This window comes from Pygocentrus nattereri, chromosome 15 (assembly GCF_015220715.1).
Source record: "Pygocentrus nattereri isolate fPygNat1 chromosome 15, fPygNat1.pri, whole genome shotgun sequence".
Classification (NCBI taxonomy): Eukaryota; Metazoa; Chordata; class Actinopteri; order Characiformes; family Serrasalmidae; genus Pygocentrus; species Pygocentrus nattereri.
In genome coordinates, this window is record NC_051225.1 from 25,822,953 (window position 1) to 25,838,552 (window position 15,600).

The window sequence follows — 15,600 nt, forward strand, 5'->3', positions numbered from 1 at the left end:
GATTGAACCACCAGATGTTGGAAAGAGTGAACCAAGTGCTTTTTTTGCATAGTTTTGGTTGTATGTGATCTCTAAAGTACCTAGGTTAGCTAAAGGTATAATATAGGTAAGTACATTTATTTCCTATTAGTTCAAAGTTGTTTCATCTTGGTTCCTAGCTTGCTGTCTCTGGTTACGCATTTGAAAATAGATCAAAGAGCAACGCTTTGTTAATCAAGGTATGTTTTCTGCAAATGAGCCGCAGGCTGTTCCTTGAGGACATACTAGTTACATTCTTGTCATATTTTACATTAGGGTGTACTGTGGTAATCCTGGCAATACTCTTGCAATTTTCAGCTTGGCAGTACCACAGGAATGCCACACTCATACCACAGGACTTTTTGTAATGGACCACTCTTCACTCTCAACTGAACAGTCTTAAGACACAGCATCTCTGTCTTAAGACAACGTGACCTCTTAAGTCATGCCTCATCTTCAAGACACACAAAATAATTACTTATTTGCCTTCAGACCCTAACTTTCATGTCTCAAGACAAAGACAGTCTTCACTCATACGTCTTAAGATGTCTTAAGAAAATGTCTCAAGATATCTTGCAAATACTGTCAAGACATCTTAAGACAGTGACAGCTGGGTATGTAATTTTACATTTACTCACTGCAAACATATATTCATTTGTAAGATCTTGCTGGTGTGGGTTTCCTCACTTTCAGTGATGCACACAAAATTGTCTTCCTCCTTTGAGAGAATGTACCAAACAGCTTTATGATCTGTAGATACCCGATTACACTGTTCAATGTAGATTTTTTTCAGGTATTGACGACAGCCTAGAATGTACCATTTAATACTACATGTACTTACTTACACTCTTATAATTACATTCACCTGGCCTGTTTCACCGGTCAGTGCCTTCAGTGCCATGGTCCTCAAACTCTACAACTCTCTTCCTCGATCTTTCCATGACTGCTTTCTTTTTCTACTTTTAAATCTGATTTAAAGACTTTTTTCATGAGCATTTCTCTTCCTCCTTTACTGCTTAGTCTTAGCTTCCTTTTTTGTATGTTCTGTTATGTCACACCACCCTGGGATTGTAAAAGGTTTAGGTAAAGGCTGTACAAACATAACACTTATTACTTAAAGCGCTGGCATCTTGCTAAAAAAGAATATCAACATCTCTTACCTCTGTGACCGACAATATGACTTATATTCTGTAACTGAAAATAAAGAAGAGGCAACAAAACAAGAACGACAAACAACTCAAAGCCAATAACAGTTCATTACAGCTCAAATGCAAACAGGTAAAAGGAGGGATTTCACTTTTCTAAACTGTTCATTTATCATTCTAGTACCGCCTCACAAAAACAGCAATTTGTGAAGCCTACAGTTCATAAAATAAGATACAGAGGATACGGAGGTATTTTCATGAATTGTAGTGTCTGTTGCAAAGAGGTTAAGGTAACATGACTCTTACAGAGCGCATCATTTACTACAAACAGAATGCACTTTAACAAGAGGCCTTTGCTTTGGCCTCGTTTTCGATTTTATGAACTACAGGACAGCAGGACAGTTGAATCAACAAACCTATTACGTGCGCTCGCACACCTCCCGAAGGACAACAGAAAAATCCCACATCTCTTCTATGAAGCATTCGCTCATCAGTCGAACACTTTTAAAAAGGCTAAAATCATGCAGTTTCTCTAAATCTGTTGGCATTGACAAAAAAAATAATTACAAAAAATTTATATTCACATACGAAAATCACACTGAGCAGTTCTTCTTCTCCCTTCTTTTAAGCCACAGAGATGAATATACATGCTCTTTATTAAACGTCTGTCTAACTTCCCCGCAGTCAGACAAAAGCTAACAAGGGAGCATTTTTCTTGTGGGAAAAAATAAAATAAATTAAAATAACAATATACAAGTGTCTCTAAACGATATTAAGGATGAACTCCTTGAAGGGAAAAAAAAGAGAGAGACAGTACAGGCCAAAATTCAGAAACTGAATCACTGTGCGAAAATCAGCAAAAACATATTATTGTGAATTAAATCACAAAAGATAAGCTAACTGACTACAGGACAGTTGGTGGATTGCACCTTTCATCACAAGGCCATGATAGACAGGCAATGCTGCGAGACAAGCACTTTTAACAGTAGATATTGCTAGTAGTCTCCTTTGAGAAAAACAAAAAAAAAAAAGAAAAAAGAAAAAAGTATATGCAAAATATACATTTCCCCAATCTGCTACGTCTAATAGGATTCTATGAATGGACTTTACACCATCGGCTCTATAGACCAGCTCCTCTGTACGGTCACTGCCTCATGTTACCAGTGCATCACAGCCTAAAGTGTTTAGCCACATGCATTGATCTTTAATATGAAAGCTCAGGAGAGGATTCCAATAATCATGAGGAAGTTTAAAAATATTTCAATGCAGGAAATTTAATGCCCCTCTGAAATGTTGAAAATCAGTTTAATACTTGTGTGTCTGGTGCACCAATGAATTATCTGGGCTGAGTGTTGCAAAAGTACTGTTGACACAAGAACATTGTAAGATCGAAGTTCCCCAATGGTATGCAGCAAATCAGCATCACCTGGTTTTGGCTAAAACACCTTCAAAGAATCTTGAAAAGCCTCATCTATACCAACCCAAACCCAAATGTCTAACATTAAAATCAGACTATAGCATGATTCACAAAGGCCTGTATGATGATGTAAAATCAACCGTCAAACACTGATTGCCAAAAAACGTACCGGCTATAACAAAAGGGTATGGTGAACAGATGTCACACCTTCAAAAAAGGTTTCCTCCTACGATAAAGCCATGATATGCCCTCCTCAGAACTTCTACAAAAATAAATACATGAAAATATTTACAAACTGGAAGCAATATTCCAATTCTGGAATTCAGGAAACCTTTCATAAACATTAAGCGATAACATATTGTCCCAGTGTGTGGCAGCTACTAAAGTGTTTCAGTTTCTGATGTCCTTGCTGTTTTTTTTGACAGAGGACCCAGAAAGCAACAATCACATCTTTGATTTATAAATAATATTATGACAGCGGACATTATGTTGAAATATTCTTGTGCAAAACAAAAACCTTGATTTTCACTTAAGCTACTGTTGGCCTTACAGGCATTCCGACATGGTTCAAAAACCTCTGCACTCTGCGTTACTGAGAATTCTTGCTGTTGACTTAAAAAAAAAAAAAAAAAAAAAAAGGTGAAATAAACAAAGAAATGGCCCAGAAAATCTATTTAACAAGTATGTGAAAGGAAACACTTTCTTCTCTGGTTTCAATACTTCAGTTCCCCACAAAACACAGTCTCCTTTTACAGTTAAACAGGTTTGTTCATCAGTTTCTCAGCTTATACGACATACTGGCTGGAACCGTAGTTCATCGTGTAGGCCTGCCTGCTGTACTGAAAGTGGTCGCTGAGAACGTTACTTCGTCCATACTGAAAGTCTGAGCTTTGTTTGAAGGACGCTGAACCATTGGACAGGGGTTTGTCAAATGACACCATGTCCTGCGCAGAGACCGGCAGCAATTTCTTCTTGGCCTCCTGGTTGGCATCATATTTCGCCTGGTGGACAGCAGAAAGAAAAAGATAGTTTGATGGAGTAACACTGAGCAAAGATACTTAACTTGCTGAATTCAATTTATGTGGACTGATCAACAAGATGATAAGCTCAAAACAGCTAAAGCACGAAAATGATCAGTCACCAAAACTGGAACTTAAAGTTCTTACCTTATTATAGAGGAAGACGCCCAGGATGGCAGTCATCATCCCCAAAATATTAGAGAGGCTGACAGGGTTTCTGAGCATCAGTAAAGATATGGTGATGACCATGATTCTTTTGGTAGCGTTAGCAACCGCATAACTGAGTGGGCTGACTAGGTTTAATATACTAAAGGCGATCATGTTTTGTGCAAAGTTGCAGAAGCCACTGATGACGAGGAGGACCAGTGTTCCAGTCCAGTTGGAGATCTCTGACTGTAAACAAAGAGGAAAAAGAAATAAAAAGTGTGTTAGAAATAAAATATCATAATCTTACAATCCTACAGATTTACATAACATTTCTCTACCTCCCAAGCAACTCAGGACACTTATGCAACTTGGTCAACTGATGTTTATTTTATTCCCTAAACGTTTTCCCCTGATCTGTCCTAAGTACTATTCAGATGGATTAGTTTCATATAGGGAGGTGGGGAAATGTCATTTTAACTGGCGTTTCTTAGTGATTTAGCCCTGATCAAATCAGTTGTGTCATTTTTATGGACTGCATGCATCTGTGTTAGTAAAGATTACAGTGGCTTTTACCTACTATAAAAACTAACCATGGAAATAACTCTGTGTTATATCAAGTCTGTGCAAAGTGATAGTTGAGTAAAAAAAACAATCATATTCAGTGGAAAATGGAGAGTCAAACAAGGAATATTTGTGGTCTTTGTGGCTCACATCAAGCTGATATGTACTCTCTCTCTCATCAATTGTATGACTACAAACACTAAAACATAAAATGACAGAAAAATAATTATGTGTGTGTTCATGTTGACTGTTAGCTATATATTCCCAAGTTAATGACAATGCTTATGACATGGTGCATTGACTTAAGACCGCTAGATAGATGATTAAGTTAAGTGAAATAATGGATTAAATTTAATGTTTTGACTTGTATTTCTACTGTGTAACCCTGACCATACACATAATTTGCAATGATCAAAATTACCCAGGACAATTTAATCAATTAACGTTTTCCACTTTCCCACTGTACAGGTAGTTGCACTGACATTTTTACTTACTAAGTCTCCATCAACCAGAAACGCGGACAGGTCGACTAGAATCCATGTGGGCAGCATGAACAAAACTGCATTGAAGCCAAGTATGTTGAGAAGACGCAAGTGGTGTACTCTCGTGTCCCGCAAAACCTGAAATATACATGCACTATATCAACCTGGAACTGGTTCAGTTTACCTGGTACATTGATATGACACCATTTCAAATGCCTTTGGTAACAGAAACACAATGTCTTCCCAGATTTAACAAGGTGTTTCTTTCCTATACATAATAATAATTATTATTATTATTGCAATTGCTGTTGTTGTTTTTGTTGTTATTATTATTGTTGTTATTCCTGTGCTGGTATTGTGTAATGATGGACTAGTTCAGGTCAGTTTTGGACACAATTTTACTGTACTTGGGTCAGTTTTGGTCACTAAACTTGATGCTGTGATTTGGGTTGGTTTAGACAGAATTTAAGCTGGCTTGGGTCAGGTTCAGACTCAAAACTTTATGACTGGATTATAAACACCAAAAACACCTAAACACCAAAGGGTAAACCTTTAGCATGAACGTGGTAACCCGCCAGCACAGACCCACACTCAGCAGCAAAGAGACCGATAACCTGCTCTTTAAGCCCAAGGTAAGGCAGCTGAGTAAAGCATATATGAAAAGCAAACGCCTGAGGAAAAAGTAGACACACTGATCGGAAGTAAAACAAATGGAAAGAAACACTTAATATGCAAATACATAGACGAAGCCGGGAGCCAAGAGTAAAGAAATAAGTTTTACCCAACAAGATTTGTTAACAAATCAAACATGTTAAACAACACAGCTTACTTAATTTACTAAGTTAAACTCATTTGTTTAGCAATTTTAACAAGAGACATGATTACAACCACCAGCAATGCCTTTTCATTTTTAATATGGAGTTCCAAAGCTGTCATGGTAACAGACGAAGCAGCCATAAATTAATTTAAATCATAAGTTAACTCCAAAATGTCAGTGTTGGTTTTGTTTAGTCACGTGTGATAATTTTCTGCAGGTGCTCATTCAGGGCTCTGCTATAAATATTAGCAATTATAGGCACTGACCAGAGATGAATAGTGATGAGTTACTGACTAGTTTCATGTTTTAAAATGATGATACTCAAACACATCTCCTTTCGCTTAAATCCTTCACATTTAGTTCCTAAGACGTTTTTGTGTTTATTTTCGTCCCGTTCTGTTGGTTCAGCTCCTGGAGTGCTTTGCTGTTGCTCATACCCTTCACTTTCTAACTTTAGCATTTCGTTTTTCACCAAAACAATCTCAAAATGAAAAGCACACTGACAAACAGATATGCAGATTGCAGATATGCTGACAGATACATTACCAATGGTTTTACTGGGACTAATTAATGATGTATTAAGCTGTTCCACTCAGTACTTTTTCTGTACGTTTTATTTTTTACTCTATACCTGATTTCCTTTAGCTTAAACTTTAGCTCCTTTAATTCTACATTACTCATTAGTCATTACTAAAGCAACAACACTTAGGTTTTAGGCTATTCTACAACCAGCTGATACTGAAAAACAACTGTACTTAGACATTTACCTTTTTGGAGAATATGTTTTGTAAAGAAAAGCAAAGCGTAGCTGCCAGAGCACTGATTAGTCCCGAGACATCAAAGGAGAGTTCGGTGACTGTGGCCAACAAGACACCACCTATGATTGGTATTAGAGAGATATAGACCTAAAACGACAAAACAGGGTACAAACTCATGAAAAACAATGCATATAATACTCTTAAACACTGCCATAAATCACTGAATTTTTTTGGGTGAAAATGGGAACCACTTATAGCAAAAAGACAACCTGGCACTGAAAAAGCTGGGCATAAACACTATAAACGTACTTAAAAATACTTACTTTTGTGGTCTGCTTCTCCTTCATAATAATCCGTGATAACAACACAACCCATATGGGCATGGTGGCTTTCACTGTGAAAATGGGCAGTGAGGAGTTAGGGCATGTCTGCATTTCACTTCAGAGTCACTGTAGCCACACAATACAAAACACACCTACACCTGCAGATTAACACCTCCTTTCATTCCCTGCTAAACTGGCCAGTGCCAGTTTAAGATTTCAAGATTAAGATTTTCTATATCATTAAAATCTACTCCTGCAGTGCTGGTGGATTACTGTCTATAGTGATACCCCATGATACTGACAGACTACACTTTTAACTACGCCTTTGACAGATGTTGGGTATTCTGTCCATTAAAATTGAGCATAAAATAGCAACGTCCCATCAGCTACTTTTCATTTTCTTAACTCCATCCGTGCACTTCACTCTGGAATCCAGGACTTGACAATTAAAAACAATGGATGTCATTTGCATCACATGGATTTAAAAGAAGAGTTAAATACCCATTCAGACTAAATAAACAGTCAGTTTTCCTTCTGTAGGTCTGATTTCTGTGTTTAACATGTACAGCGTAGGGTTCCTTTAGTGTAACAAGGCAAAACTGCAAAACAGTCCAGTCAAAAAAGCAGCTGCTACATTTGCAAGACATTAACTTGGCTTGGCGTATCAGTAACGTACCTAAGCAGCACGAGTTTCTGAACTTTATTCAATTAAGCCCAAATATCACGTGATATCGCGATATATATGGAAGCTATCACGACACTAAATAGACTCGATATAGCCCATCCCTACATTCCTCTCATGCTGTGGCGATGTAAACGCGCTCAGTGTTGCGGCGCAGGCGGCAGAGCTGAACATGTAATAAGTGAGATGAGCAGGTCGTTCAGGTTCACTTCAGTTCCAGGTGATGAAATCAGGCCCAAACTCTTTTGGCTACGTAGCTAACGAGGCCGGAACTTGAGCACTTTCTTCAGGTCTAGCTAACCCAGCTAAGCTAACACTAACGGACTGCTGGAGTTGAATCCTGACAGCTGGATATAATCCACACAGGTTTAGGACCAAGAAAAAAAGACAACACGAAATGAACGAGTCCTCAGCAGGACCTAAAATAAGTCTGACAGAGTTAGGCCATTTACTTTAAGGCTAAATTCCAGCAGCGAGTGTCAGTGAGCCGGTCTAAATTAGTAGCGGTCTCCAGTTGACGTCGTCAGGCTAGCCACATGCTAACAGAGGCTGATGTTGGCTGAAGAGGGAAAAGGAGGGCTTTTAAAACTTACCGGTGTGGGCGTAGGACACGGGTACCTTCCATATGCTGAAATGAGCCGACACAGACGCGAAATATTTTCCAAAAGCTAGCGGAAGGATGTACCATCGGTAGTATCTGCCAGGCACTTCAGATTTCGGGACTCCCCAGGCTCGCAACAGCGGCGGCAGAAAGATGACGATAGAGAAAATGTGGAAGAGGGAGACGGTGACCGGGTAAGGGAAGCCGTTCAGGATGATTTTGTTAACGACGTTGCCTCCAGAGCTGACGGTATACCAACACAGGCAAAGGAGAGCGATCCGCATTCCCTCCTTCACGGGCAGACGCTCCACCGCAGCCATCTTCCCCAGTGTCGGCTCACCGGGGGCTGTAGCTTCATACGTGGAGCTCAAACTTCGTAATGCGGTGGGAGGGAGGAAAGGAGGGAGGAGGGGAAGAGAAGGCTGCCTTCAAGAGACTCGGCTGTTGCGAAAGGTTCTCCCTCAACTTTCAGGCAGCTAATTTTAAAGATATATGCCACCATTTTTTGAAAATGTCTGCATTGTTCAGCAGTTGAGATGTAAACAAAATCATTTAGAGTGGTTTGACTCGAAATGCTTAATTTAGTGAGAAACTCACACAAATACAACCGTTTTATTTACTATCCAAAACCACCAGTGCACCCACACGCGAGGTTTTTTAGATATCTTCTTCTTCTTTCGGCTGCTCCCTTTAGGGGTCGCCACAGCGGATCATCTGCCTCCATCTTGGCCTATCCACTGCCTCCTCTACTTTCACACCAACCATCTCCATGTCCACCTTCACTACATTCATAAACCTTCTCTGAGGTCTACCTCTTCTCCTTCTACCCAGCAGCTCCATCTCCAAAATTCTTTGCCCAATATATCTACTATTCCTCCTCAACACATGTCCAAACCATCTCAACCTGGCCTCTCTGGCTTTATCTCCAAACTGCTCCACCTTCACTGTCCCTCTGATCTGCTCATTTCTAATCTTGTCCATCCTTGTCACTCCCAACGAAAATCTCAGCATCTTCATCTCCGCCACCTCCAGCTCAGCCTCCTGTCTTTTAGACAGAGCCACAGTCTCCAAACCACACATCATAGCAGGACGCACTACTGCCTTGTAAACCTTCCCTTTCACTCTTGCTGCTATCCTTCTGTCACACATCAGCCCTGACATCCGTCTCCACCCACTCCATCCTGCCTGCACCCTCTTTTCTACACTGTCCATTGCTCTGGATGGTTGACCCAAGATATTTGAAGTCATCCACCTTTACGACCTCTACTCCTTGCATCTTCACCTTTCCACCTGCCTCCCTCTCATTCACACACATGCATTCTGTCTTGTCTCTACTGACCTTCATTCCTCTCCTCTCCAGTGCAAACCTCCACCTCTCCAGATTCTCTTCCACCTGCTCTCTACTCTCACCACAGATTACAATGTCATCTGCAAACATCATGGTCCATGGAGCCTCTTGCCTGACCTCATCGGTCAACATGTCCATCACCATTGCAAACAAGAAGGGGCTCAAAGCTTTTTAGATATAATGTTGATAAATCTGAAAAATCTTTTCTTTGGGCACTATTTTGCCCTAGAACACCCCTTATGTATCCCTCCACCATGCATAGACAAAAATAGGTGAATATACCTTTTAGGCCAACATTTTACCACAAAACTACCGTAAAACATTGTGGCAGCCATCAGGCCGAGTATTCATAGCCATTGTATGTAATAACTTTCTGTGAGGGAGCTTTTAGAGGCATTAAACGCTTCATACGTCTGGTTCCTATCACCACCACCACCGTGAATAATTCTGACTTTGTAGGTTTCTCTAGTACAAAGCATTTTACACTGAACCACCCTAAATGACTTTAACAATGCAATCATTGAATTATGCAGAAATTATGAAAAATTATTGGAGATCCCTTTAATCTGAACAAGATGAAAGCCACACTCGAGCTATATTTCTAGGGAGTTGGGTGTGCCACTTTATTGACAAAAAGGAAACATTATTTGAGTAAATCATGTTATACCGTTAGTATTGTTGTGAATAAAATAAAACAATATACTTCATTTGAAAATGCCTCCCAATAATAAATAATACACACAACATAGCGAATTTTAATAGAAATCACATTCATGTTATAACATATACAAAGAAAACAGCCTATGAAACACAGAACTCCTCCTACTTTTTAATAGTTGGTCTGGTTTGAAAAGCCACACTAAACTGACTTTGATTGCACTCTTAATTTGGTGTCCCTGCTTGGCCGCTTTTAATCCTGTTAGCAGTTCTTCTGTAACAAACAGCTCAAAGTAAACTCAAACACACGCCTAAGACTTTTAAACAGAGCCGCTCAGTAAAATTAGATTTGTTTCAATTGTTTCAGAATGATGATGTCTTCTTCCAAGTAACTAACGTCCCTTGCAGCCATCTGTAGACCACACCCATCCCTACTCTTAAATTAATACAGTGAATTTTAACATCTAAAACAAACACAAAGTCAGAATAAATACATAAAATATTATAAAACAATTAATAGTACATCGCTATTAATCTTTTCTAGACATAAAGTGTACCAGCGGTGCATACAACAGCTTTCTTCATTACCTGTTTTTAACAATCCATCATTACCTGTTCATCACCTTTTTGAAACCATCGAAAGCAAGCACAAAAAAGTCAGAATAAATAAATACAAAACATTAGAAAACAGTTAATACATAACCATTAATCTGGACCAGGCATAAAGGCGGTGTTTGATCCTGAGATGCACTTTTTTATTATGGAAATGGTTTTAGTCTATGCATACATATGGCAAAATATTAAGTTTACTTCCATCCCCATATGGATCCAAGGATATGCAGTCAGTCCAGTCATACCAGTTGCCCTTACTGTCGTAACAGCCATTAACCCCTGACCAGTGCTGATTGTGTATTCGGCTGAGGTCTTCTGGTGTGATGTTTCGGCCTATTCCTGGAATGTCAGTCTCGGAGATACTAGGCACCTGGAGACAGACTTTGTTGGAGTCCGTCATATGGTCTTCTTCACGTTTCAAGTACTCCGTCATAAAAGAGTTTGACCCTGGGGTTTGATTTCCAGAGGTTTTTAGCAAGTTACTTTGAAGGTTTAAGTAATATTTCACAATTTCATTTTGTGATAAATCTTTCCAGTTTGTCTTGGGCAAAGCACTGGGTGACGAAGCAGGGCGGCTTTGCTTCAGGTTGTCTGATTCACTAACATCTAATGCTGAACCATGCCGCTCCTCAATCTGACTGACACTTGCAGATCTAATTTGTTGTGTGAAGGGATCAAACGTTAATTTACGATTTTTCACTCGAGTAGGTCTGCTCTCCTCTGCTGAACGTCCCTCCAGACTGTTGGTGTCGTCTTTTGACTGATGCTTCCTTCTCTTTGCTTCAGATGGTTTAACGTCTTTTTCAGTTTCCACATTGGTGACCTCACTGAGTAAGCCTGAATGAAGACGTTTTAAGCCTCTGGACTTTTGGGGCAAGCTATTCATTTGTTCAAGAGTTCTCTCGTTGTTTTCAAAGGGTTCATTATCACGATATTGTGGCAAGGCCTCTTTTGGTTGCTGACTCTCAGTGTGCATACTGTGGACGGAAGAGTTTACTGGCAGTGCAGAGAACGATTCAGAGTCAGAGCAGGCAAATGATGTTGACCATTTGGTTGTCACTGATTGCTTTACTGTTCGAGAACTAGGAGATGTGCAGTGACTTTGGAGTTTTTGCTGCTCTTTCTTAGAGGCCCTTTGTCCATGTTGTTGTAATACCGAAGTTCTAAGGACTGTGGAAGCATTAGGCTGTTTGCCGAGTTCAGGAGATGTGAGATGAGGCTTGGGGGTACTGGCCTTAATTGGAAGAGCTACACCAGAAAAAGTGTCTGGACCCCCAACATTTCCACTGGCTGATGACAGTGCAGGTATCTGTCCACAGCTTGAGGCTTTTGAGACCTTTGACTTGGGGCTCTCTTCTGCTTTCTGCTCACTCTTTTGACTAATGGCCTGCAATTTCTCAGTGTTTGAGGAGTGACTAGTGTGTAAAACAGGCTTCTTGTCCATTTCTGTCACAGTCTGGACAGGTTTAGTAATAGGTAACGATGGAGTTTGGTTGCATCCATTACCACTGCTTGAAAGATCTTTTGCCAATTTTTCATTTTGCTGTGGTTCAATCAACTTCTGCCAGTTACGCAGAAGTTTCTTTGCACGCTTAGCCAGATCCTCATCCCTGGTCCTCTTCCTCAAGTCATTAATCAGTTTCCCAAGGCGTGTTTCCTTGAACACAAAAGAACCCATCGGTTATACTAGTATTGTAATAAATACACCTATAACTGACATTAAATGGCCAGGAATGAAAATTAATGAAATGATATTTTGAAAAAAGTAACACACTGACCTACTTTTCAAATGTGGGTTTATATTTTTGAATGACATTAAAATACCACAACCACATGACTATTCTAGACTTTAAAGAAGTGCATTATTAATAGCTGTGTATATACTCAACTGTGCATAAAGGATCAGAATTAACCTGAAGTGTACTGTACATTACCTCTAGTTTGCTGAGCTACTTAAAGGTGAGCAGCCACATGTGAATTTAAAAGGCAAAGATGATATGACCTGCAGTCTGTAAGGATGCAATGCTACCACAAAAAAGAAAGCAATGCAAATGCAGCCATGTCCAACTATGTCTCTTGGTTATTAATTGTTGTCCTCAGTATTTACCAAAAGCTAGCTCGATCCATAAAATATCCTTGACATTTATTTTCAAAAAGAAAAGGCCAATAATTTATGAACACTCAGCTAAGAGGCCTTGGTGCCCTCATACCAAGTAACTCCTGGACACATGCTGCACAACAAGCCTCAAGTTAACCCTGAAATTTTCAAGCTTTTATTTGCTCTGATTCAGTGCAGGGGTTCTGGTGTGATGTTACACATTTATGTAAAAACTTTCTGAAGAATCACTGATGAATCAAAATTATATATCTATATAAATGACCCAAAAAAACATGAATAACCTATTTAGCTATTTTCAGTGTCAGCACTGATAAAACCAGCAACACAGCAGCAACTGAGAAATCTAAGAAAGTAAGAGAGAAAGGGAAAAAAAGAAAAGCTGAGGTAGACACTTGCATTCATAACTGAATTTGGTTAAGGAAAGTTTTTTTTGGACATGAAAAGCATTCACACATAGCTGTGCATGTAGAGTATAATATAACCTGAACAGGCAGTAATGATGGCAACTCGAACAATTCACAACAACATAATAGCACTTTTTGAGGAGTAAGAACTGTAAATTATATGTTACAATGTACCTGAGTCTTGGCACACTTATACTGTTTATTTAACATAAAGTGTGAAGAAAACAACTTTAATTTAGTAACCACCTAAACATTTCTTACCTCAAGTGCCTCCTTGGTGATGGGGTATTTCTCTAGGTTGGATATTACATCCAGGACAGCCACCATGTTGTGGATCTGCTAAACGGTAGCAATGAAATTACATTACACATTTCTACCGTACAGCTGTGTTCAGAGATAGTACTTAAACCAACCTTGAATAAAACAATATCACAGACAGGAGCAAAGGCTAAAGTCCTAATTAGGCTTTTCTTTAGAGCTAAATTACAAAATATGTCTACCATGAAAATAACTGAACATGACAAGCAACTCCTAGAGCTTTAAAAAAAAAAAAAGCTGAAATATGAGCAGAATGGACAAATCATTGTGTCACTTCCCCACCAATTTGATATGAGTCATGTGGCAAAACTTACAAATGCTTTTTACGTTTAAACCAGTTACTTTCCACAAGTGTTCAGATCTGGCATGACATTTTTTGCTTTGAGTCACTTTCTTTTTACCCATCATAGGAAACCTGTTATCTTGCCACGTCTGTTACAGACTTGCTGACAGGCTTGAAGCTTCCTGAGCCCGAGGAAATCAGTCCCAGCTATGAAAGTTGAAGGGGTTTCGTCACATTTAAATAAACTGCACCTGCAACTTTTTGCCCAAAAAGTTTCAGGTTTCTGTTTAACACTCTGTTACAAACATGCAAATCGAGCATGTGAGTCTTACACTCCAGTAATTAAACTGTTTTTGAGAGAAGTATGCAAATGTCAATATTTTAAGAATTTATTCAAACTATATATTTTTTAAATCTGATTAGGTCTATTCTATATTTTAACACTGCACTTTGTGCCGCTATTCATCCAGGAAGGCACACTCCACTCGTAAAATGTTCATGGTGTAGATATAATTTACTGAAGTCTTTTCATAGCACACTACTTTTCACTACAGGTCACACAGTCCTTGTGATTTGCATTTAGCAGTGGTCCAGTCAGCGGAGAATGCAGGCCTATGTCTAATGTATCTAATTTGGAAGCATTCCACTTCAAATCACCTTGTTAAATCCCGAACATAATTTTTAAAATGGACAAACTAAGTTAGCTAAAATCTGCGCCAAAGGACAGTTCACATGAGAGTGCAGGCCACTTTTTTTTCAAAACTTAGCAGCCTGAGACTGCACAGGATTTGTGCTAACGTCATTTAAACGGGAGCTCTCCCAGTGGAAACGGGACCACGCCATTTACACACAGGATTAATCTATGAGCAACATAAAAACACAGTAAAATGATAAAGTGTTCCTAATGTAGATAATATAGCCTGATACTACACAAAGGACAAAGCTGTATGGAATTCCACTACATTTTGATTAACACATACTGACACAATGCTTGGCTATAAAGCTTATAGTTACTATGAGACATCGTCTATGTTTTAATAATGTACCTTATAACGTATTACACCTGTTCCCTATTTACACAAAGCTCTAAAATACGGAGACTAGCTGGATTCTTGACGGAAGATAGCGTTACCACGGAAGTGCTAGCAGCACTGCCGCGGCATTAGACTGGACGTTTGTATACCGATAGGCTAGGCTTCTTAGCTGGCTAGCTAACACGAACCACCCAACTGCGGCCAGCGCTGCGCTCCGTTTCGGGCTGAACTGCTCTGCTCTTTTGTTACTTACATGACTCTGGCCGTCTATAGCTTGGAGCAGTCTGTCCCTCAGCTGCTGCGGGGTGCTCGGTGCTGTTGTCATGGCTCTAACGGGAGCGAGTGTTTCTTCAGCAGGTTAAACCTCCAGCAGACTTTGAGCCGCCGGCGACACATCGGAGTAAAGGCCACATAGCTAAACCTCCACTCGCTCGACTGTCAGACTCGGACGCGGACTCGGACGCGGTGCACTCTGAGGGTCTAAAGAGAACAGAGCTGTCGGCGACCACGCACACACAGGGCCGCTGCGAGCCGTCCTTTCGCCGTCACGTGACCCGTGTCAACTAATCACAATAAAGCGCCGCGCGCCTGCAGACTTTGTTGTATATTAAAATGGTTTAGCATAATCTTCACACTATATTAGTTGGGTGTGGTTATAACGATTTTAAAATAATGTTGTGGTGCTTGTGACCGCGATTACAGTCGACTCCGTCTTAGCAGAGCTGCGTTTTGCTCGGCCAATCAGATTTAGTCGTGTGTGAGCCAATCAGACGGCGCTCTGTGCGGAGCTTCAGGAATATTAATACGTATCAGATGAATTTCGGTGTTACTCACCGCAGCACCGCCATGAGCGCA

General features: G+C 39.8%; 2 protein-coding genes across 3 annotated transcripts; both read right to left on the reverse strand.

The window, feature by feature from the left end:
* Window positions 1-1,255: 1,255 nt before the first annotated feature.
* slc35e1 (solute carrier family 35 member E1) lies at window positions 1,256-8,290 on the reverse strand. Its single transcript, XM_017712074.2, has 6 exons — window positions 7,963-8,290; window positions 6,688-6,758; window positions 6,374-6,511; window positions 4,802-4,927; window positions 3,747-3,992; window positions 1,256-3,581 (listed from the first exon to the last, which is right to left on the reverse strand). The coding sequence occupies exons 1-6, from the start codon at window positions 8,288-8,290 to the stop codon at window positions 3,366-3,368; spliced, it is 1,125 nt and encodes a 374-aa protein (XP_017567563.1). The 3' UTR covers window positions 1,256-3,365.
* A 1,622-nt stretch (window positions 8,291-9,912) lies between these two features.
* Window positions 9,913-15,323, reverse strand: LOC108435922 (mediator of RNA polymerase II transcription subunit 26-like). Of its 2 annotated transcripts, none has more exons than XM_017712073.2 (3): window positions 14,999-15,323; window positions 13,372-13,446; window positions 9,913-12,244 (listed from the first exon to the last, which is right to left on the reverse strand). In XM_017712073.2, exons 1-3 carry the CDS (start codon window positions 15,068-15,070, stop codon window positions 10,748-10,750), a joined length of 1,644 nt encoding a protein of 547 aa, XP_017567562.2. In that variant the 5' UTR covers window positions 15,071-15,323; the 3' UTR covers window positions 9,913-10,747. The 2 variants fall into 2 exon arrangements, with proteins under 2 accessions (XP_017567562.2, XP_017567561.2); XM_017712072.2 differs by having other exon boundaries at window positions 13,372-13,449.
* Between the last annotated feature and the right edge of the window lie 277 nt (window positions 15,324-15,600).